The sequence below is a fragment of the Fusarium musae genome, chromosome 6 (assembly GCF_019915245.1).
Source record: "Fusarium musae strain F31 chromosome 6, whole genome shotgun sequence".
In the NCBI taxonomy this organism is placed as follows: Eukaryota; Fungi; Ascomycota; class Sordariomycetes; order Hypocreales; family Nectriaceae; genus Fusarium; species Fusarium musae.
Window position 1 is genome coordinate 2,800,427 of NC_058392.1, and position 23,193 is coordinate 2,823,619.

Sequence of the window (23,193 nt, forward strand, 5' to 3'; positions counted from 1 at the left end):
TGATCCATCCTAGGCCATCCATCCCTTCATCAAGTTTGACAACCCCTGGTCCATATCAAACGCCCTTGATCTGGTTCATCTCGCTCGCCCTGCGTTTGGCAATTCCGATCCCATAGTGCAAACTGAGAGTTCTCTCCTCTCATGTCTGAGGTATCTTCTCTCTCTCCCTCCCTCTCTCTCATCCAGATGATAGACACAACGCCACAAACAAATGGCTCCTGATCCCGAGCAAACAGAGTTGCCACATCTTGTTGCTAGTCCAGGGCCCGGAAACTTGAGTTGTCCTCCCGACAGTCCAGTGCCAGTGCTAATACCTAGAGGCTCACGGCTCACGGCCCCTGCCGATCCTAGTAACCGTAAACACAGGCACAGGGGGGTACCAGTACTTGGAAGTCATCCAGGGGTGTAGCAGTGTGCTGACCGCCTGGGCAATGCAATGGCCAGACCAGGCAGTCTGAAGTATCGGTGCGTAGGTAGGTTAGAAGCCACGCGAGCCTCCATCCAAATTTCAACGGGGGTGTTGGCTGGGCTGTAGTCTCCCAGAAATGAAATTTAAGACAAATAGGTCCCCGACATAAATTCTTCGTTTCGTGATCAGTATCCCTTTCATTGGTTTTTCATCAATATTCATTCTTCGTTGTTTGTGCGTGCCCTTGAATTCCAGTCGCTCTGCATCTTATCTGCTCTGCCTTTCTCTGCTGCCGCTGCTTTACACACAATCCAATCTGCAACGCAACCACTCTATCGTCTCATCAGCATACTGTACTGTCTGGATTTCTGGGACAACGAACCTATTTGCGACACTTCAGCAAACCAAAAGAATCACCAAAAACACCCTCATCATGCCTCGCGGACCTTATGACACTACTGGCGTTGCGAAGCCCAGCTGCCCCAAGCCTCCAAAGGGAAAATGCCCCCAGCTCGTTTGCCAGCAATAAGACGATGCAAGCTTTGCGATAATGTCCTGTCATGAGCCAGCAGACCTCAGGTTAGTTCTCTTGACATTCCAAAACCCCCAGACCATGTTTTCTAACACTCCGCAGAGTCATGCTGTCTGTAAAAATCATGCCTGGCAACAGGCTCGCACGAACTGCGCACTGCTTTAGCGATTACGATATCGACTACCGATCGAAATAAAAGGAACTCATGGGATGACGGTGCTGTGGAGTTATGCTTTCTTCTTTTTTGGGACGGTTCGGAAAAGTACTAGACGGAATACTCAGGTCTCGGGGTTATGATCTATGGGATTGGATATCAGAAGAGGAGGAAATGGTAACATAACATTGGACGGCTATAGATTTGAACGTACACATTAGTGCGTCTTTGGTCGCAGGACCAACTTAATATTGATACCTTACCTAGTACCTATTATCGAAACACGATTTGGAATATCGCATATTCGCTTGGCGTCACAGTTGCATCGGTCAACAACGGTTCGTTTGGCTTCAATAGTGCACCCGTTTTGTGGACTATTGAACCACCGCTAGAAAACGTTGTTGCATGGTGCAGCCCTACAGTATTAGATATGAGCTATCGTGACCTCGAACCAATTCGCCGGGTTGGTTGGTGGAGATGAGTGTGGGATCTTGTGGAACCATGGCTGCCGACGAAGGATGTAAGAAGAGGCTAACTGCATGTTACCCAGGGATATCCCCAGATGAAGCAGTTCGGCATCATACATACATCTCATCTCCAGTCCGTTTTACAAGCAACCACCTTGATCCTCTCGCTTGAGAGGCAACTCGCAACAGCAAGATCAGCCAGGCCTTCCATATTGATTCTGGCAGTCTAGCCGTGCCATTTGGTCAGTTGGCGCAAGCTTCGAGCCATCAGGGAGAGTGGAACGACAATGACGATGACACTTGAATTGATCGACGGTGGAATGAGGAATACGAGGGGTTTTTCGAGGGAGAAGAGAGCTGAGTGTTGGCGATCGAAGGATCTGAAACCCGTTTATCCGTGGCGCGTTGGTTCCAGGCGAGGTAATGAGCAGCCGTTTTCTTATCGTTCGCCGTGGTCAAAGCTAAAAGCCTCATGAAACTGCCTAGAAATGCAAGGTCCCGTTGATCTTATTGCGTGTCGTCACTATTCAACTAAGTAAAAAGTCCGTCTTGTGGTTGTGGCTGCGAGGTTGAAGTTGATATCGAATCCATATAATGTGACTATTAGCGCGGGGCGTCTGAAGATGCGGAAGCAGCCGTAGTCTAGAAGGTGCAGAGACGTCACAGACAAAGCAAGACAAGATTTACAATGGAGGGGTCGCAGTTCTTATCTCTTTATTAAGCTTGACAGCCCGTGTACATATGCAGCAACTTAGGTGCTTCATATCCGGGACTAATAAGAAACTGGAGGCATTTACCCCGGATTTCTGTGTGGGGGTGGAGTATCAGACGCGGGATGTTGAGTTGAAAACCCCATTTATATCGAAGGTAACCTCTCGGTCCCGTGTCTGCCTCCGCTACTGCGTCTTTGGCTGATGCATGAGATCGGATGCAGCATCCACACTTGGAGGGTACAGTAGTAGCTTTATGATATGATCGTTATCTAGATAATCTAGTGTCTACTCGGTGCACGGATAATGAAGCATGCATCGTGGGATATTGTTTGTGATCTTGGTGTACCTTCAACTTGGACTTATACCACGAGTTACAAAAGTGCCCGGACTCAGTAGTCCAGTATCATTCTTTACTCAAACACAACTGCTTTGCATTATAATGTTTATCATCGTGACACTGGTCAGCCTTCATACCTACTTAATGGTGTGATACACAAAGCATGCAGACCGGGCCGGTCTACCATTCCCATCTTCACGGGGCCAAATATGTAGCCGTAGGATGAAGCTATATTATGCAGTCATTGTTGTCATCACACTACTGGCACGGTGGTTTTCGGAACTTTAGGAGTGGACAATGATTATTTCGGTAACAGCTTGACATTGTACGGTGTGTAAACCATGAATGGCTTCAGTATGGTCTGACATACCCGGCATCCTCGTACCAGCTAGATAGCCACGCAAGGATTACAGTTGCCGGATCATCCAAAACAGTCGACAGCTCGACCGTTTCCGCACTATCGTACCTTTTAGGCCAGAGTATCTCCGAATTGTCAATGGCAACCGTTCAACGAGTGAGATTCTTGAAGGCCTGCTCCAGGGTGGCTGTCCAAGGGTGATCATGGCGATATCTGAAGGTATTCACATACCTACCTAGCTCTGAAACGTAAATACACAATCACTGCGTCCACGCTTTCATTAAAAAGGTGCTAGTTACCACAATGCAATTGATTTGCTATGATACTGTAGAAACAACTGTACACATTGTAAAGAGTGACGATATAGAGATTCGGCTGTGAAGCTAAGTGATAACCTTTGCACATATGCCGGACAACGCCTGTCTATGTGGCCCGTGAGTATTCTTTGCAGCACGTCAAACATCCATTGGCATTATCTGTCTGTTCTGATCTTCTCATCTCCCACTTTTTTGGACAATGTGCATTGAACCTAATTAGCTCGGATGCAACCGATCAAAGCACGATTTCATCCCATTTCGTTGGTCAATCTGCCCTTGTCACCGCCAACCACCAACTTCCAACCTCTCACAGAATCCATGTCCTCCGCCTTTACTCCGACAACTACCAACCTCTCACTCTTTGAAAACTCTTTATAGAAAATGGTTACCAATTCATCCGCTCAACCCCTGAATCACCAACCACGAGCTAAAATGGTTCCTGATTCTCCCTTTCTAACGTCTTAGCGACCCAATGGTTCTTCCCTTTCAAGACAAGTGTTGCAAGCTCCCCCGGCTTCCCGCTGCATCACCTATTGGCTTGATTATGTGACCACGGTCGTTCGAATTCTTGTCAACCAACGATGTTCACAGCACTTGCGGTGACAGCTGGCCGTGCCCTGCAAGACAGTCCCCGAATTGTTGTTCACCGCCTGAAAGAGTCTCCACGCGGCCCGCTCGCGCACCCGGGAGAGGGTTCCCCGTCTTCCCAGCCCATCCACTACGACCGATCGAGAGGTCTAAAAGTCCATGCGGTGAAGGCTTGACCATGCTTATGCTTGAAATACAAATGCAGCACCACCTCGCCTGCTTCTTGACAAGAGATCTATCTTCTCAAAGGCTTCTGCTATGCAGCCTGGAGAGCCCATGGCCACTCCAATAAACCATCTTTAATCTTGACTTCCTTCAATGACAATACCGTCCTGTTAGGGCGAGTCGCTCATGAATGGCTTCCAACACCTTCATGGCGGTCCAAGAGACCATTGCTGCCCTTACCTGGCAGCAGACCGGATGCATGCTTGCGGGCATCTGGCTCATCTATCTCGTCCAGCTTGTGATTTGGAGACTATGGCTCAGCCCTCTGGCCCATATCCCAGGTCCCAAGCTGGCCGCTTTGACTCAATACTATGAGTTCTACTACGACTTTGTCCTAGGAGGACAATACACCTACAAGATCATCGATATGCATGAACAATATGGCCCCATTGTTCGCATCAACCCCTGGGAGGTCCATGTCGGAGACCCTGAATTCTTTTCGGACCTCTACACTGGACCTAGCCGACGTCGAGACAAGTGGACATTCTACACCCAACAGGTAGCCACCTGCGTGCTCAAGATATATGCGGATTTCAACTAACAATCAAATAGTCCGGTGCCCCCCGTACCCGTGTTCCTCACCCAACTGCTCTCGCAGGACCCAAGACTGCGACAGAAGGCTCTCTTGCTGCCATCGACCACAGCCTTCACAAGTTGCGTCGAAGTGCGCTGAGCCCCTTCCACTCAACTCAGACTGTGCGCGAATTGCAGCCGGTTATTGAGGAGAGAGTGGAAGCTCTTCTGGGTGCGTTCCTGAACTACGCCGAGGTATCCAACGGACAACCTCTTGATGTCATGTATCCCTACTCGGCCTTCACCAATGGTAAGTCTAAAGTCTCTCACACAATGACAACTCTAACAATGTCCTCAGATGTCATCAATGAGTACGCTTTTGCTCGAAGCGACCATCTCGTCGAGAAGCCTGATTTCGGTGCTGAGGTCACTAATGACCTTCTCATTGGTACTCACATGGGACCCTGTGTGCAGCAGCTCGACTGGGTTCTCACACTCGTCAATGCTCTACCGGAGTCCATCTCAAACCGGTGCATGCCGGGATGGGGAGGGTTCTTGAAGATGAAGAACGACATTCTTGAACAGATCCACAGCGTCGACCCTCCTCAAAGCAGCGGTAAGTGGATGATGGATGGAGGTCACCCTACCATGCTCTCCACTAAGACTCGCTCTGTTCGTGACAAGACTGCCTCTCGCCAGACACAGGAAAGCCAGATTACTGTCCAGGGTGGTACTCTAACCACGTCGTGGGCCATGTCACTTGCCACTTTCCACCTTTTAAACCGCCCCGAGACCCTCCGCAAGCTACGCGACGAGCTCTTTGATGCCATCCCCGATGCTTACGAGACTACTCCTCTGTCAAAATTGGAGAAGCTCCCCTACCTCCGTGGAGTCGTCAAGGAAGCTCTGCGTCTTGCTATCGGAACTAGCAGTCGCCTCGCACGCGTTGCGCCCGATGAGGCTCTCGTCTACCATGATCGCGAGAACGACGAGGAGTGGAACCTCCCTCCAGGGTCCATCGTTGGCATGAGCCCTTACAAGACCGTCATGGACGAGAAAATCTTCTACGACGCCCGTGGCTTCCATCCTGAGCGATGGGTGGAGGATGGAGAGCGACTTGACAAGTATCTCGACATCTTCTGCTCCGGCTCGCGTATCTGCCTCGGCATGGCTCTGGCTCACGCCGAGCTCTATCTTACACTTGCCAAACTCTTCCGCAGATGGGGAAGCGGTGGTGTTGTGTATGGCAGCGATGATGGCGATCAGCGCTTTGGAGACGTTGGCTACCTCAGCATTTTCGAGACACGAGTTCGAGACTGCGAGATTGATGCTGACTACTTCATGCCTATTCCCTACAAGGGATCTGAGGGATTTCGCTTCGTCTTCGAAACCTACTAGGTTGAAGATAAACACTGCACCACTATATCAAGGTTAGGTATCTTTGCTCTGCTTTTTTGCCGCTTTGCGATACCCAGCACCTATTATGTCTTATGAACCCTTTTGATGAAAACGAGTTTGTATGATGGGATTACGATCATGTTATGTCATGAGAAGCTATGAGTTTCATGTTTCATGTTTTTAAGATACGGTACATACGTGCCTTTTTCTATGTCACGAGTTTACGTCTTGCATTGCTTTCCAATAGCCTTCTGGCTTTATTTGTTACCGTGTTCTGGAGAAGAGGATGTCGATCTGAAAGCCTAGCAGTCTCTGTGTTGAACATGGATGAACAGCAAGACTTTCGCAATCAACACCAAATCTTCAAGCTGAATGACGCGCACGGATAAGAGGTTGATCTTCTTTGTCATGATAAATACGATATATGGACTTTTACGAATCCCGAATCCCAAAGGATCATGAGATACAGAACTGTATCCTTTTTTCTTGTGTTGAAGGCCAGGACTTGAACTGGTTGGATAGGAGAACCGGAGAAATACATAGATAAAAACAATGAAAAATTACAAATATCCAATTCAACATTCAAAAAGCATATATTCTAGCTTCTTCAGTGTAACCCTGTAATTCGCTTCTAGTGTCGATCTGTCATCTCGTAATGAACATTCACGGCAGTTCCGTCGATAGCTCAAGGATTAGCAACCATCGAGAAAGCATCCAATCCAATGTAGACGGGAGTTTCTCCGTCAAGAGGTTGCAGCAACAGACCCCCTAACTTGCAGGGGATATGCGCACGCCACAGACCTGAGACTACCTTATCCACTGTTCTAATGGTAGTGACGCAGCTACTTCTATTGGGTCTGGTCAAAGCAAGCAGCCACCAAACCACCACGTTGCTATTCTATTCCGAGATCAGATGCCGTCAGACCAGCAAGTGTCCACTGTCTCCTGAACTTCTCTCTTTGGTCTTTTATTAGTTCTTTTCCCTTTTCTTCTCCTTTTATACATACATAATTGCCATTTTGTTTCCTTTACATCCGTTCCACATCTCCCTGGTTTTTGTCTCTGTCTCTGTTTGTTAGGTACTTGAAATCTATCTGTCCTTATTTAGCCGCCAATGTCTACTTTCGATCCCGCAGCGAGGAAGCGAGTCCTCCGGGTCATTGCTGTCTCGCTTCTCCTCGATCTGGTATGTGACAAGAACATTTCAGTATGGTTTCCTCGCTAATTCAAATTCCTAGATTTCCTTTACATTCATCCTTCCCTTGTTCCCCAAGCTTCTCGAATTCTACCGCGACCGCGAAGGCCAGGAGCCAATCGGCCACAACGGACCTCAAACTCTCCTCCAAACCGTCCTGTCGGGCCTCCACCGATACAAAGCTTCTTTCTCTCGCCCGATCGAGTCGCGACATGACATTGTACTGCTGGGCGGAGCTCTAGGCTCTCTGTTCTCGTACGTAACCGTCAAGCAAGCCTGTAGATACTGAGGTGCAAGCTGACAATCTTACTCGTAGACTTCTACAAGCCATCGCATCTCCTTTAATCGGCGCTCTTTCCGATCGATATGGCCGTCGCAAAGCGCTCTTGGCTTCCATGTGCGGCAATATTCTCTCCGTCCTGCTCTGGGTTGCCGCCGTCGATTTCCGAACATTCATCGCTAGTCGTGTCGTTGGTGGGTTATCAGAAGGCAACGTGCAGCTCGCTACAGCAATGGCGAGTGATATCTCGGATGAGTCGTCTCGCGGTGCAACTATGGCTCTGATCGGCGCGTGCTTCTCAATCGCTTTCACCTTCGGTCCTGGACTCGGCGCATGGCTCAGCACATTCTCGACATTCACGGCGAACCCGTTTGCGGCGGCTGCGGGATTCAGTCTTGCGCTGATCGTTGTGGAGACAGTGTATCTATACTTCAGCCTGCCTGAGACGTTGCCCTCGCTACGCGGTGCTCAGGCGAAGGACGGTGGAAAGAATAAGGCTATACCCAAGGCTGTTGAGAGGACTAACTCTCACTTTCTCTTGAACGCCATCCACTTCGTCTTTCTGCTTTTCTTTTCCGGCATGGAGAGTTCTCTGTCTTTTATGACGTACGAGCTCTTCTCGTTCACTTCCGGCAAGAATGGAAGATTACTTGGCTATGTTGGTCTTGTGGCATCTATTCTCCAGGGCGGTGTCACGCGACGACTCCCACCTCTGATGTCTGTTCGAATCGGCACACTAGCTTGCCTTGCGTCCTTTGTTCTCCTGGGACAGGTCAACACAATCGGTGGTCTGTACCTCGCTGCGACATGCCTGGCCGTCACATCCGCTACAGTCGTTACGGGTCTGAATGCACTTTCCAGCTTCGAAGCTCACGAGGATGAGCGCGGCAACAAGCTCGGCATGTTGCGAAGTTGGGGCCAGCTTGGCCGAGGCCTCGGTCCTATCCTGTTCACAAGTGTGTACTGGTGGGCTGGCCGTGAGGTAGCATATGGTATGGGCGCAACAGGTATTGCTATTGTAGCTGCGGCGGTGTTTGGAGGGTTGAAGACGCCAAAGGGCATGAATACTCAGGGCAAGAAGGTTGAGAGTAAGGTCCAGTAAGGTCTATTTATAAACAATGGATAATCCATGAAGGGGATGTGTATATTATTACATGGATATTGGTCAAGCTGGGCTTGACTTGCGTAGATAGTAGCATTCATAGATAATTTCAGCATACATCAGACGTTTGATGTTTTACGCCTTGTTGCGACTTACTTTCTTCTTCTTAAGACTTCTTCGGCGGTGGTGGTGTTGATCAGACTTTAGGACTGAGTGCACAGCACACTGCCTCGTGACTCAAGTCTCCCAAGACAGGATGAGCAAGAGGGTGTTCGAAACGCACTGCGTGCAGAATAAAAACAGCTTGTCTTGCACAGCAAAAGGTAGAACCCCCCAAAAAGGCAAAAAATACCACCCGCACCCGGATTTGCACCAGGATCCTTGGCTATCGCCTATACTGTTATAGGAGTCCAACGAGTTAACTATTACTCTATACGGGCTTTCGTTTGCTTTAACCGTTCGACCAAGAAGTCTTTGGTATTGCTTGTTGAGATAAGTACTATTGTGACGGCCTATATCCCGTGGGAAAAGGGGGGCGGTTATAGGCAGTGACGGGGTGCTGCAGTTTCACAGACGGGAGCGTGCAGGGCGCTGCGCAGTAATTGGATGGAATTCGGGTGTGGAGGGCGGTGATGATCGAGTCGTCGGCACTGTTACTGTTATTTCTTGGCTGGTCGTTGAATCGTTGAGTGGTCGCATTGTATGGTCGCAGTGTCGTTGTTTCGTGGTGTTGAGAAGGTCCAAAACTGGATACGCCTCAGCTCTTGAGATTTGGACAGAAAGCAGCTGATTTCGAGATCTGTATAATCAATTGAACAACCGATATCTTCTTGTTGAGTAATTCGGTTTGAACCGTACTGTCTGGAATAATTTGTACGAGCTTACAATAACCAACTCATGCATTCATGTGTAACACGAGCCGGGGGATGTTGTCTTTATATGGGTATTAGAATGGCTCCGCTTGGCCGCCAGGATAGGTCAAGCTCATCAGGGAGGTAATAGCGGCACTCGAATTTCACAATTACTACCATTGGTCATAACATGCACAGGCTTTCATAATAATTCCTTGGTAATAGTAAAGCTTGGCTTGTATCAGGTGGTGTATCATGGTCAATTTCGTCCATGTTACCTAAGTACCTACCTTGTGTTGTGTGTCTTGATGCTACCCTAAACATGGCATCGAGATCACCAAAGTTCTTGACACCTCAGGTTCTCACTCACATATCAATAGTAGCGGTCTACGAAAGCGAAGAGGGCTTAAAATTTTCTCATCGATGAATCATGAGATGTTATCATGGTGCGTCCTCCACTCGAGTCTCACGATATCTTCCGTAACGTGAAGGAGAATTTCGAGGCGACAGGCCTACGGCGGAGCCGATGCATGCGGCGAGGGCATATCCACTGTGGACAGACCCCCTCGGATAGACTTCTCCATAATGGCAATGTGACAACAAAAACTATACTGTATATACCCAGATGGAGACGATAAACAATAACCGCCATGAATATGCGCCTTAACTATGTCTAGGTACGTAGAGATTGTTGACATGCTGCAACTATCCATCAACAAGGGAGCACAGCCTCCTACCAGTAGATTCAACGAGATATCTCATCGAAAAGAAAGATCCATCACTCAAAGGCTCTTCTTCCATTAAGCTTACAGTGATACGCTTATGCCGTCAGAGTCGTCGGAGTAGCAGCTGGATGATAGTTTTAGCTGTGCCATACGGATAAAGTATGGTGGTGCTAACTTTTGCGTTTGACAATCTGGCAATTCCTTAATGGCTCAAGATATCGGAGGGGCACTTGAAGCTGCATGAAATCGCAAGGTCCCTAGGAGGCAAGAAAACCCAAGACCTGTACCCAAAGTGACGAAAAGACTTGGGTAAACTTAGTATATCTCAAGAGGCATTTAGAACAGCTGATTTTGGCATCCTAATTCAACGTCAGAAGTTTTATTAAACCCCAGGGTCCTCATCAGACCTCCTCCATCAGGAGCACGACTGTCCCGCGACAGATCAAGGTGAGGTGAGCTGCAGCTGCGCTTCGTGTGGGCTCCACAGTGGCTGGACATGATTTTTTTGCCCCTCCTTGTGGTTTCTTTTCTGCTCTGGCGCGCTTGTTCAGTGGCTAGAGGCTATTGATCCCAGCAGCCTCTGCTTGGACCATACTTTGATGGAGGGGTTGTTGACAAGGAGGGGGAGGGGCACAACACAACGCGAGTAAACAACAGCTGGGCGAGACACAGGCGCAAGACCAAGACGAGGAAATGCAACAATGAACGGAGATTATGGTCAACATGATTGACCACACGAATATTCTGGACATTAGTGGAAGCGATCAAATACAGTACATGATCTGTCCGGTGTCACAATGCCTACGGTGACTGACCTGTTGATATTCGCTTTTACCTAACTGTACCGTACTACCCCTCCAGCTTGAAAATTTTTGATATGAGACAATCAACTTCCTGTTTGACCACCTCACACATCCCAGCCAAGGCTAGATCTTCCGTGCACTGGTCGCGTAGCGGTGGTGGCAACCCTCAGGCGCTAAAGATACAGTGGAGCATGACGTTAATTCGTGCAGGGAGTTTGAGCCAGAAACAGACCGCGCCATAGAGGAGGGGCAATCTTGAAGCTTCCCCTCCCTTGGTGGTTGAACGCAGAAGAAAATGCAAAGCGAGAGCCAACAGAAGGAGTCGCTCGGTCAGGATACTCTTATCGGTGTGACATTGTAGGCGAGAGAATTCAGGAAGAAGATATTAAGATTACTCAAGTGACTCACGCCGTGGTCGCGTTGGGCTGATGGACGTGAAATTGAGGGGCAAAAAAAAAAATCCTCGGATGCTGCGTTGGGCAGAACAGTCGCAGAGCCATGCTCGTCTCTGTATCAGGCCGGCCACAAGCAGGCCCCAGACAATTTTAGGACGCGCCCGCGCATCCACCACACGAAAGGGTAACCCACCGAGCCTCGACCGCCAGCATGGTCGAATTTTTCTTCAGGCCGTAGTGAGAAATTTTCCTTTGGGCGGCGATGCGCACAAGAAAAGAATAGCAAAAATTGTGCCCCGCATGTACCAGCCTAACAATTCGCTTGTACCTCCACGCAGAACCAGCGCTTTTGCAGTTGCCCCGGTGGAAGACAGATAGGTATTGAAAGAGGTCGAGATAGGTTATTGAGCTGGTGATAGAGCAGCTAGAGGCGCCATGGTGATGTTTCTATTTCTAAATGCTGTAACTACCTTACGTAGTGCACCAGAGGACAGCGGCTTTACTGAGATTCCTCTAGGGTGCCAGGGCTTGTTCGTTCGTTGAGAATCGATGTGTTGCGCTGAACCTCCACTGCCAGTTTGCTCGCTGCTCCAGATATCAGCTTTAACAGCGGCCAGCAACACTGCAAAGACTCGTCCAAATGCGCAGCAGGCTGTGCAGTGTGATCTCGTAATGGCAACCGTAAATACTTGATCCTGATCATTCGATATTAATGACAAACCTCTGATATCTCGTCCTCGTCGAGCTTCTTCTGCCCCTCCTCGTACCATTCCTGAAGCCTTTACTCACTCGCCGTCATTATGCTTTGGAGCTTAATGATTGGCTCATACAGACCCACCGGCCTTGTGAAAAAACCTTCCAGCTGTTAGGGCTTGCCAAGTTGGTTGCCCCGCGGCGCCGCTTCTGCCTTTCACCCCACCCCACCCCTCCTTCCTCTGGCTCGCCTTTTAAATCTCCTCCTCCCACCACTTCCCTTGGATTTTTTCTTTCTCTTCCCTCCTCGTCTCGCATACCCGGTTCAAGCATCCGATCTGCGATTTTGTACGTGTAACCCTTCAAGGCCTTCCATCAAGAACACCGACAAGATCTATCGCTTTACTGCAGGCTCTTGGAACATCTTCTTGATAATCGCCTGGCCTCCTCTCACTGCCTCTGCGGCCACTGACCTCTTTCACAGCACGTACATCAAAAACCTTATCACAAACCATTCACAACCGTCAAAATGGGTAAGGAGGACAAGACTCACCTTAACGTCGTCGTCATCGGCCACGTCGACTCTGGCAAGTCGACCACTGTGAGTACTACCCTTGACGATGAGCTTATCGGCCATCGTAAACCCGGCCAAGACCTGGCGGGGTATTTCTCAAAGAAGACATGCTGACATCGCTTCACAGACCGGTCACTTGATCTACCAGTGCGGTGGTATCGACAAGCGAACCATCGAGAAGTTCGAGAAGGTTAGTCACTTTTCCTTCTATCGCGCGTTCTTTGCCCATCGATTTCCCCCTACGACTCGAAACGTACCCGCTACCCCGCTCGAGCCCAAAAATTTTGCGATATGACCGTAATTTTTCTGGTGGAGCATTTACCCCGCCACTCGAGCGGCGCGTTTCTGCCCTCTCCCATTCCACAACCTCACTGAGCTCATCGTCACGTGTCAAGCAGTCACTAACCATCCGACAATAGGAAGCCGCTGAGCTCGGTAAAGGTTCCTTCAAGTACGCCTGGGTTCTTGACAAGCTCAAGGCCGAGCGTGAGCGTGGTATCACCATCGATATCGCTCTCTGGAAGTTCGAGACTCCTCGCTACTATGTCACCGTCATTGGTATGTCGTCGCTCTTACTCCGTTTTATATCTCCTATTACTAACACATCACATAGACGCTCCCGGTCACCGTGATTTCATCAAGAACATGATCACTGGTACTTCCCAGGCCGATTGCGCCATTCTCATCATTGCCGCCGGTACTGGTGAGTTCGAGGCTGGTATCTCCAAGGATGGCCAGACCCGTGAGCACGCTCTTCTTGCCTATACCCTTGGTGTCAAGAACCTCATCGTCGCCATCAACAAGATGGACACCACCAAGTGGTCTGAGGCCCGTTACCAGGAGATCATCAAGGAGACCTCCTCTTTCATCAAGAAGGTCGGCTACAACCCCAAGGCTGTCGCTTTCGTCCCCATCTCCGGCTTCAACGGTGACAACATGCTTACCCCCTCCACCAACTGCCCTTGGTACAAGGGTTGGGAGCGTGAGATCAAGTCCGGCAAGCTCACTGGCAAGACCCTCCTCGAGGCCATCGACTCCATCGAGCCCCCCAAGCGTCCCGTTGACAAGCCCCTTCGTCTTCCCCTCCAGGATGTCTACAAGATCGGTGGTATTGGAACGGTTCCCGTCGGCCGTATTGAGACTGGTGTCATCAAGCCCGGTATGGTCGTTACCTTCGCTCCTTCCAACGTCACCACTGAAGTCAAGTCCGTCGAGATGCACCACGAGCAGCTCACTGAGGGCCAGCCCGGTGACAACGTTGGCTTCAACGTGAAGAACGTCTCCGTCAAGGACATCCGACGTGGTAACGTCGCTGGTGACTCCAAGAACGACCCCCCCATGGGTGCCGCTTCTTTCACCGCTCAGGTCATTGTCCTCAACCACCCCGGTCAGGTCGGTGCTGGTTACGCTCCCGTCCTCGATTGCCACACTGCCCACATTGCCTGCAAGTTCGCCGAGATCCAGGAGAAGATCGACCGCCGAACCGGTAAGGCTACTGAGTCCGCCCCTAAGTTCATCAAGTCTGGTGACTCTGCCATCGTCAAGATGGTTCCCTCCAAGCCCATGTGTGTTGAGGCTTTCACTGACTACCCTCCTCTGGGTCGTTTCGCCGTCCGTGACATGCGACAGACCGTCGCCGTCGGTGTCATCAAGGCCGTCGAGAAGTCCTCTGGTGCTGCCGGCAAGGTCACCAAGTCCGCTGCCAAGGCCGCTAAGAAATAAGCAACTTATTTCTGAAATGACAACCTTCAGTGGGATCTTACGACTTCGATCTCACGCCCAAGGGCTGATGTACTCGCTTCTACGACGAAATGATCATGTTGGCATGAGCACTCGGCTTTTGTCTGGGGGCACATAATGAGAGGCAAAGAAAAAAGGCCAGGATCTCGGTTGTGTGCAAATCAAAAAAAGAATAGAGAGTCTAGAAGTGATTCGTGCAAAAATTTCTTGTTCCTACCAATGTGCTTGTGATGCGATGTGTGACTGCTTCAAATGAAGCTTCTTGTGATGTGTGTCACGTTCAATTGAATGACCTGGGCTATCGTAAGCAGCATACTCGACACCTGAAGGGCCAGTAGCGCGTACAGGCGGGATGGTTCAGTGCGTGGGGCAATCACAGCGATGCAGTGTGCGCTGTACCGCTATGTTTGTCTTGTTGATGTCCCGATGTCCGTTGTATTTTGGTGTGACTAATGATACATACTGCCCCTTTCCTCTATACATTCGTCTAATAATGGTGCTACTTACATAACTATGATACATATGCTGTTTAATATACAATATTATCTCTTCCTTTTCTTTTCCACATCCAAAGCTGCCTCGCAATTTCACGATTTCCTCTTTTACAACGTGCACGTCACAACCGGCATGGCGCTGTAGACACACAAAGGGGCAAGAGGGGGGGCAGGGGGCACACAAGCCTCACGAGTGATCGTCCTTATTCATACCGGCGTTCGTACTCCTGACATCGTTTCGGTCGTCGTAGCATATTCAAGCACTTCATTCGAGAGCGGTTCAAGGTCTTTTGCTCTTCGAGTCCTTCGATGCCGGCTGCTTTTTCTTTAAAGTAGACTCTTTCTTCTTTTGAGCGGACCTCTTTTTAGCAGGCTTCTTCTCCTTTGGAAGGGTATCGAAGAACCCAATGACACTATTTTGGTCCTGCCCTCTGTTTTCTGAAGTCGCTCGTCTGGCGAACTGAGCCGCAAATGCATCTACATCTAACATTGTGGCGGGTTTCTGCAGCTCAGGGAGGGTGCATTTGCTGGACTTTTCCTTGGCTTTCCCGGTAGTTGCTGATTTCTTTGGCGTTGCTTTGGGCTTAAATGCTGGCTCCTGGGTTGCGAGCTTCTCACTCTGGACCTTTTTGTGAGTCTTCTTCTTTTTAGTTGCAAATGCTTTCTTCCGATATTTAGGTGGTGTGGCCACGTATTCTGGCAAGTCTGACGAGTTGTCGATTGGAACGCTCGTCATGTATTTGTAGGCAGCATCGATACCGTAGACCTCCTTATTGTCTTCGGTCAAAAAGGCCTTAGGGCTGGAGTACTTCTCGAGAAAACTCATAAGCTGATCTGTCGCTTTACTTGGGGCGATTAATTTCTGGTCAATTTCGGTCCAGTTAATATGTTGCTTGTCAGACTTGGATGCCGTGTCGGGGTTGAGCTCAGAAGTCGGGTCCTCCGCCGCAAGCAATGCGTCTATGTCGTCAAACGTGTCAACTGGAGTTTCTTCCTCTGGCTCTGGGTCAGGCGTGCGTTCATCCACATGGCCACGGATTTCAACTTCGCCACCGTTCGCATTCGTGGCTGACTCACGCTCACCAATACGGTCTCGCGAATCATGCTTACCATTGCTCATCTCGATGGCTGGCCTATGTTGATTCGAGAGGCCACGCGAGTCGGGCTTGTGACTGTCTCGGTTCGTAGTTGGTCTGTATCTATTCACGCGACCGTGCGAATCAAACTTTTCGTTGTCGACAATGACGTCCTCAGGGAGATCCTCTTCAAGCAGATTGTAACTGAAATCTTCTAGCTGGCGGCTCTTGATGGATTTGTAGCCTTCAGACCAGGAGAAGTATCTTCCAGTGGCCATGTCCTCGACCAGTTGTAAAAAGCTCTCACGTCTCTTATCCTTGAAAGCAACCGGGTTCTCGCCTGGTAAACCAGCCTGGAGTGTAATCTCCTGGCGTTGGCCGCCATGCTGTCCAGCCTCGATGCTAGAGTAGCGCAGTGTGTGGCCATTCCAAGGCATTTCCACGGTCTGATGGATCTCAGTTCCACGGAAGTCGTAAAGAACGTCTCTTTTCGCAGTGTTCATCCTGCCGCTGCCGCTTCCTCGCAACCAATTTCCTGGAACCCTGAGCACGGCTTGGCTCGGTGTTCTAAGTTGACCCTCCCGAAGGTTAAGTTGCGATTTCTCAAAGAATTTCTTTATGCCTGGGTGAGTTATTTTTAGAGCATAGGAGCGCTTGTGCTCAAGGCGGACATCTACAGCCTCTGTAGGAAGCAGCACGTCACTGTTGTGCCACGGCACATAAATGTGGGCAGTTGCGTCGTTTGGGATTGTGAAGTTGTCGAGATCGGCCTGAGGGTGGACGGGGATGGTAATGTAGGCAGCAGGATCTGCAAGTAATTTCCCATTAGAATCCGTTACTGGACTCTTTGAGGTATCGATATGAGGCGAAAGGTGCATAACAATGGAAGTAGTCTCCTTCAGGGGCAAGTCGTTGTCAGGTTTGAGGGCGGAGAAAGCAGCGGGATGAGGTGTAAGGGGAGCCAGGATGCGGCGTTTGCGGTTGAGTTCCTTGATCGAAGTGCTAGCGTGTTGGTGTAGGATATGGCCAAATTTTGCTGTAGTAGCGTCTACATTTCCAGTGCGAGGACATTTCTCTTCGGGAATCGCTGATTCGGAGGGCAGCCCTAGCAGTGGAGTGTTTTGAGTATCCTTGCTGATGGGTGCGACAATTCTCAACCACTTCTGGAGCTTGTCTCTCCACGACATAGCCCGAGCCTGGCGTTGTACGGGGACGGGATGGCCAGTGACTAGGTCTTGGTCGTCGGATCGCGGAAGACACTGGAGGACACTGTGAGCGGCGCCTGGGACGACACGGCCAACGATTAAGCGGAATACTGTGTCTGCAAGGTCTTCTGTCTCGGTTGGAGGCTCGTCAGGCTGGGGCATCCAGGAGACGCGCAACTTCTAGACACCAGTTATTATTATGTACGTTTCAGTGACAAGGGGAATTTCGTACCTCTTCGGAGCCATGCCTGACAGGCGTGATTGAAGTCTTGGTCAGCCGGCCGAGCTCCTTGCGCTCTGCCTGCGTCAGAGCTACTGACCGAGGCTTTGGAAGAAGGGGGGCAACGTCGATAACCCGGCTCTTCATCCTCTGCACGGCCTGGTCGATATGAGCGAGGATACCATAAGTAGTTGACTTCTTCGCTGTAATATTGAGGCGGCATTTCGGAGTATGCAGTGTTAACTTCTCGTCTTCGCCGACTACGAAATCCCTCCTGAGCTCCCAGAGTAGACGACCTATGTTATTGGGGCCATCTGTGACCGCCAGTCAGCAAATATAACATCAAGGCCAGGTTCTTGGGAACAAACATGTGAGAAAGGGGAAGATGTCAGGATCCATCCAAACAAACGCTTTTCCAAGATCGTCCGCATGTTCCTGAACCTCGATCTTCCATTTATCCAACACGATCTTTTGAGCAAGAGTGGCCTTATCATTGCCACGCAGTCGAACTGAGTTCATTGATGTCCATGGTACAATCTCTTCTATCCAATCATATTTTACCACGTCATGATCCCTGGGTTCTGGCTTGCGAGCACTGTGATATTCCCGCAGCTGCGTGAGTGTGAAACCGTCGCAAAGAGTGTTGACGAGCTTGTCGATATCAGTTTGACGCAGAATACGACTCACGGGGCAAATTTCGTCGATATTCTTGAATATCTCTTCAGATTCAGGCTCCGTCATTCCGGAAGGAGTCAAGTTTTGCCAGTCAAGATCTGTAGTGTCTATAGGTTTCGCTTCCACCACGGTGGGGGCTGGCCGCTCGATGCGTGTCATATTCGGATTGTTGATAATGATGGCATCCGCTGGCATTCCCAGAGTAGAAACTCCGAGGGATTCATCGTGCATAAGACGATCGTGGAGGCGTCTCTTTGGCAGAGGCATGAGATCATCTCCAACATCTTGGGCTTCTAGTTCAGGCAGTTCATATGCCTCGATCCCTGGCTTCTGCGATTCTCCCAAGAGTTCGTCTAGTGCATACTGTTCGGGGCTAGGCGAATATCCTGACGACGATTTGGGAAAGTCGGGTAGGTCAGGTAAAACGAATCTTGACGATTGCGGTTGTGATGGGGATTCGTTCAGTACATCGTCAATTAGGTTCTCTGGGAATGTCTCGTCGCCAGGGGATGACTTCGTGTCTTTGGAGATCGGGTCCTCGTCTAATTGAAGTTCCTCGGAGCTACTAGTTGGCTCAGAGTCGACGTTGGTGGCAGAGGGAAGATTTGGAACCGGTGTCGCCTCTTCTGATGCTGTAGCTGAAACTTTTGACTCTTTGTCCAGTTCCTCTTCTTCCGGCGTTGTTTTCGGGGCGTCCGTATTCGTTATGAAAGGTTCAGCCCTGTTCTCCCCAGCTTTTCCAAGGTCAGATGTATATAATCGTCGTGCCAGGCCTTCATGGACTGGACTTGGTCGAAAGCCCAGCCCAGTGCTTCGTTGTGTTATTAAGCCAAACCTGCATGCCAGGCGAATACGCGGCACTCGCACCGCTCTAGAAATCATTGAGGAGTAAAGAATAAATACGGAAGCCCCATTGAGGGAGCGGAATGCGTCAGTTCGACCAAAACTTGCCCAAAACTAAGGTAGAGGCAGACCAGTGTTACTAGAAATTTTATCCGATAAGCTGATAACAGGATAAGCGATAAGCTCCCGTTGCGTGACAGGACTCAACGCGTCTAAGTTGGGAAGGGCGAAGACCGCGTATAGCCTTTTGTCAGTATAAGCCACCCCCTCCATCTTTTTCATTCATACAAATCGCCAATATTTGCATCATTGCAACACCAATCTGAGTATCTGTGTGAGATTTGATATTGAGTAACCACAATTGTTCGCTATTAATATGCCTACACAAAGGCGCCGCCGTCCCGTGAGTCCAATTCCTCAGTGATTCACTAAGGACGAAGCTCTAACTTACTATACGCTTCAGGTCCAAGACGAGGAATCAGAGGAAGATGTTCGCACCCGTCAACGGAACAGGGCGGACTCTGAGAACGAGAGCGAACAAGAAGCTAGTGATGTCGAAATGGATGGAGACCAACATCATGCCCAGAGTGCCGACGATCAACTGGTGAAGAAGCTGGTGCGGTATGTTATTTCCTGCGAATATTCGAGAACCGCGCTCCGCCGAGACGGTATCAAAGAACGAGGTAACAATGGAATCTGGGGGATAACAGGCCAAAGCTAATTCAGGAACAGTCCTCGGGACCCAAGGCCGATCATTCAGGCGGATATTCGACTTGGCGCAGACACAGCTCAAACGGGTCTGGGGCATGGAATTAAGGGAGTTGCCTGTTAGAGAGAAGATGTCACTCCAGGAAAAGCGACAAGGTACAGCCATCATCCATCGTACTTGATCTAGCTACTAATAACACATAGCTATGAAGTCCAATGCCCAGCCCAAGCTCGGTTCTGGCGCCTACATCCTGACGTCGATATTACCAGAGGCGTATCGCCATGCATCAATTCTTGCCCCATCCAAGACACCAAGTGCGGACGACGAAGCTACATACGCAGGATTCTACACAATGGTCATTTCGGTAATTTTCCTGAGCGGTGGAGAATTGAGCGACCAGAAGTTGAAGCGCTATCTCCAGCGGCTTAACGCCGACCGGAATGTGTCAATGGACAAGACAGAAATAATCCTGAAGAGGATGGAGAAACAAGGCTACGTCGTCAAGAGAGTTGAAAGACCACCTTTGGGTCAAGACGGCGACCCGACTACGACGTGGCATGTCGGTCCTCGTGGAAAAGAAGAAGTTGGTATTGACGGCGTGATGGGCATGACGCGGGAGGTCTATGGCGACAGCTGGAATGATGACAACGAGAAGAAGCTTCGTGCGAGTCTAAACATCAGGGATGCGCCTCAGCAGGACGGCGACGAAGACGATGAAGCCGTGGGCGAGGGCAGTCGAATGCAGGGATAAGACAGAAGGAATGAGGACTAATACCGACATTATGATACCCCAATAGAGACCAAACATTCAATTCAAAGCTTGAAACAATTCTGTATGATGAAATAGCGTATTGTAGGTCCAAAATCTTCCCTACCATAGGGGTATTTATCCTTGACGCCTTTCCGATTCCCCGAGCGAAGCAAAACCACGTTGAATCTCTTAGCTCTGCCTGCGACATCGTACTGTCTGTCCGTCCGTTCTAATCCTCGCGTGGCGGAGGAGGGCCACAAGGCTGCACCATTTTCTGCGCCCAACATGTTAGCTGTTGGTCATTGGCAAGGAGTAGCTTGACATACCCTAATCATCTGCGCGCGAATCTTGGTAATGGGTTCATTCTCCGCAAGCGCGATATAAGAGAGAAGAGGCCTGTGACCGGCGATTGAAGAGTATGTGTCGCGCTGGATGTTGGTGCGCCATTCCCAGCTTGTCGTGTCTGGGTGACCAGTGCCGACGTATTTCGCTTGGAGGCGCTCGAGTTCTTGCTGGGTGCGGAGTTTATCGGCCTTTCTATATGTCAGCATACGATGTTCGTAAATTGGGATTGCAAGAGACGTACCATCTTGCTTGGTATAAGAGACGGTTGTTTGAGCAGACGAACGAATGCGACGATATCGCGAAATGATGAAAGTCGATGCGCCTGATAAGATAGCGCGCCTCGGTATGTGCATAACGCCAGGCCCAGACAACCAGGACATGTACAGCAATGTCTTTTAAGTTGATAGAGATTCATGCAAATGGAATAATGATACAAGAGACATTACTACGCCGTCTTTTAATCCTTTTCTACATACAAAAATTGGTTGCATTAGTGTCCTTATGGGCATTGTTGATCTTCATATGTCAAATACCTTAGTTACTCATTTCTATGTAAGCCAAGATGAGACCTTTTTCAGATGGCCAAATTGGTGCTGCTCAAGACTTGCTTGAGAACTAGGGGCTAAACATGTGTATTATCCTACATATCATCTTGTCTGTATTACTAGTAGCAATAAGAGAGAATTTGTTGATGGTCTGTAGCGATTGAGGCCAGCTGATATAAACCGCCTAAACATCGGCAGTTTGGGCTTTACCTACAGATCTCCAGTTAATGACCCCTGCCTCTCATTTCATCAAGAACAATAATAGACGACGTTAACACGAACTGATAAAACACAAAAAGACCACGCATTGACTACGAACTACTAATTCATTGACATACTCAGTACCGCTTCTCATCTTGTATATAAAGTTCAAAAACCTCAACTACCTTATACTGACCTTTTGGCAAACCCACGAATTGAGCATTCTTACAAGTTTACTACTTAGAGATCAAGAACAGATTCAACCTAGTCACGTTAGGATTGGGAGAAATGGGTTCGATGGGCAAGGTTGCTTTGCCAGAACACTGGACAGAGTTGAGCGCGGCCCGAGTGCACAGGCAACAATGCGCCGACGAAGTGGATGCCATCAAGAAGGCGTGTCTATCAGAATGCGAAAAAGCAAGCGTGGTGGAATGCGAAAAGTGTTTCCCCAAGGTCCTTGACAGGATGCGTGCTCGATACTGCGATGCTGAGGGCAGAGAGTGGTTCTCAGAGCGAAGAGCATTTCTGAACGAACTGGACGTCATGTTTGCAGATGTCAAAGATCACAAGAAGATCGACCTCACGTCGATCGAAGACAGTATCGCATCGGAAAAAGAGGCATGGTACCGCTGGGTGCTACGCATGTACCCGCAGTTCCTCTCAGTAGGAGAAGGCGGGGCAGATCAAGACGAGCTGCGAGCAATGCTAGACGATCCGGTTAAGCGCTGGGAAGAGCTCACTGAGAGGATATGGGAGGGCGTTGGCAAGCCAGCCAACTGGGAAGCCGACGTGGACTCACTTACCGATCAAATCACAGCAGCCAAAAACGACGCAGCATCATTGAAACAGATCTATATCGATTTCTTCTTCAAGGATTCGCAAACGGGAGAGGTGGTGGAAAATGCGCAGCAATACCTCGAAGCATATGCGGCCAGCGACGCAATGTCCATTGAGCAAGTCATTGATCGGATCTCACAAGATCACAAAGCGAGCCTTACGACGGAACCGCAACGTGAGCATCACAAAAACCGACTGGATGAGCTGCGCAGAGCAAAGATGGCATTTGAGCAGAACAGGCTTCAGAATAAGACTCGAGCCCAAGCAAGCCAGACGCCCGCTGTTTCCCAGGACTTATATAACCTACCACCATGTGCGGTTTGTGCGGCTACAGTGGACTCCAAGGATGTTCTCTCATGCTCGGTGTGCCAAGCACTTGCCCACATGGGTGGCACGAGGGAACTGACAGTTTGGTGCTCGGATGAATGCTTCGAAAGGGGTGTCGTAAGTGTTACCGGCTTCTTCAGACTGACTGGATCTAACCCGAGCAGGGCGACCACAACGAATTGGAGCACGACTGCGAGAGCGGAGATAGATGTGTGCAGTATGAGGATGAAGACATCGAAATGCAGGACTGGACTAGTACCGCCGTGGCGTGCAAGGAATGCATTGATCAAAAGAGGGATACCATATACTGTTCGATAGGATGCGCAGCATCCAATCTTGCGAGGCACAGACACGAAAGACATGGACTTAAGACGGCTGCGTATGAGATTAAGAAGCTGGCAGTGCCGCTATGGGAAATCGTGGAAAAGACTCTGAAGGAGGCAAACCCGGGGCTGAAGTATACAGTGGTTGAATGAGGGTATGCGTGTATGTATATGTGCTGTATTATTATTTGGGCGTTAGCATATGCTTTGATAGGCGAGTCAGAGAGCGAGAGAGAGCGCGGGCTGAAGTCCATTTTCCTACATTTTTTCGGT

At 49.6% G+C, this 23,193-nt stretch overlaps 7 protein-coding genes and 1 non-coding gene across 8 annotated transcripts; 5 read left to right on the plus strand and 3 right to left on the minus strand.

The window, feature by feature from the left end:
• Nucleotides 1-4,248: 4,248 nt before the first annotated feature.
• J7337_008721 (uncharacterized protein) lies at nt 4,249-6,011 on the plus strand (the record flags this gene model as incomplete). The annotated part of the gene is made up of 3 exons (XM_044826331.1): nt 4,249-4,599; nt 4,653-4,923; nt 4,972-6,011. 3 exons carry the CDS (start codon nt 4,249-4,251, stop codon nt 6,009-6,011), a joined length of 1,662 nt encoding a protein of 553 aa, XP_044679248.1.
• A 1,114-nt stretch (nt 6,012-7,125) lies between these two features.
• J7337_008722 (uncharacterized protein) lies at nt 7,126-8,588 on the plus strand (the record flags this gene model as incomplete). The annotated part of the gene is made up of 3 exons (XM_044826332.1): nt 7,126-7,197; nt 7,250-7,461; nt 7,523-8,588. The coding sequence occupies 3 exons, from the start codon at nt 7,126-7,128 to the stop codon at nt 8,586-8,588; spliced, it is 1,350 nt and encodes a 449-aa protein (XP_044679249.1).
• A 352-nt stretch (nt 8,589-8,940) lies between these two features.
• Nucleotides 8,941-9,028, minus strand: J7337_008723. Its single transcript has one exon. It is a non-coding gene; the product is annotated as a tRNA-Arg (tRNA).
• Nucleotides 9,029-12,584: 3,556 nt separating this feature from the next.
• On the plus strand, nt 12,585-14,351 carry TEF1 (translation elongation factor EF-1 alpha; the record flags this gene model as incomplete). The annotated part of the gene is made up of 4 exons (XM_044826333.1): nt 12,585-12,656; nt 12,757-12,819; nt 13,049-13,187; nt 13,243-14,351. 4 exons carry the CDS (start codon nt 12,585-12,587, stop codon nt 14,349-14,351), a joined length of 1,383 nt encoding a protein of 460 aa, XP_044679250.1.
• A 792-nt stretch (nt 14,352-15,143) lies between these two features.
• J7337_008725 (uncharacterized protein) lies at nt 15,144-18,921 on the minus strand (the record flags this gene model as incomplete). Its single annotated transcript, XM_044826334.1, has 3 exons — nt 15,144-17,324; nt 17,377-17,678; nt 17,733-18,921. 3 exons carry the CDS (start codon nt 18,919-18,921, stop codon nt 15,144-15,146), a joined length of 3,672 nt encoding a protein of 1,223 aa, XP_044679251.1.
• A 337-nt stretch (nt 18,922-19,258) lies between these two features.
• On the plus strand, nt 19,259-20,342 carry J7337_008726 (uncharacterized protein; the record flags this gene model as incomplete). Its single annotated transcript, XM_044826335.1, has 4 exons — nt 19,259-19,285; nt 19,346-19,565; nt 19,615-19,746; nt 19,795-20,342. 4 exons carry the CDS (start codon nt 19,259-19,261, stop codon nt 20,340-20,342), a joined length of 927 nt encoding a protein of 308 aa, XP_044679252.1.
• Nucleotides 20,343-20,571: 229 nt separating this feature from the next.
• On the minus strand, nt 20,572-20,931 carry J7337_008727 (uncharacterized protein; the record flags this gene model as incomplete). Its single annotated transcript, XM_044826336.1, has 3 exons — nt 20,572-20,616; nt 20,669-20,875; nt 20,929-20,931. 3 exons carry the CDS (start codon nt 20,929-20,931, stop codon nt 20,572-20,574), a joined length of 255 nt encoding a protein of 84 aa, XP_044679253.1.
• Nucleotides 20,932-21,721: 790 nt separating this feature from the next.
• J7337_008728 (uncharacterized protein) lies at nt 21,722-23,073 on the plus strand (the record flags this gene model as incomplete). Its single annotated transcript, XM_044826337.1, has 2 exons — nt 21,722-22,714; nt 22,762-23,073. 2 exons carry the CDS (start codon nt 21,722-21,724, stop codon nt 23,071-23,073), a joined length of 1,305 nt encoding a protein of 434 aa, XP_044679254.1.
• Between the last annotated feature and the right edge of the window lie 120 nt (nt 23,074-23,193).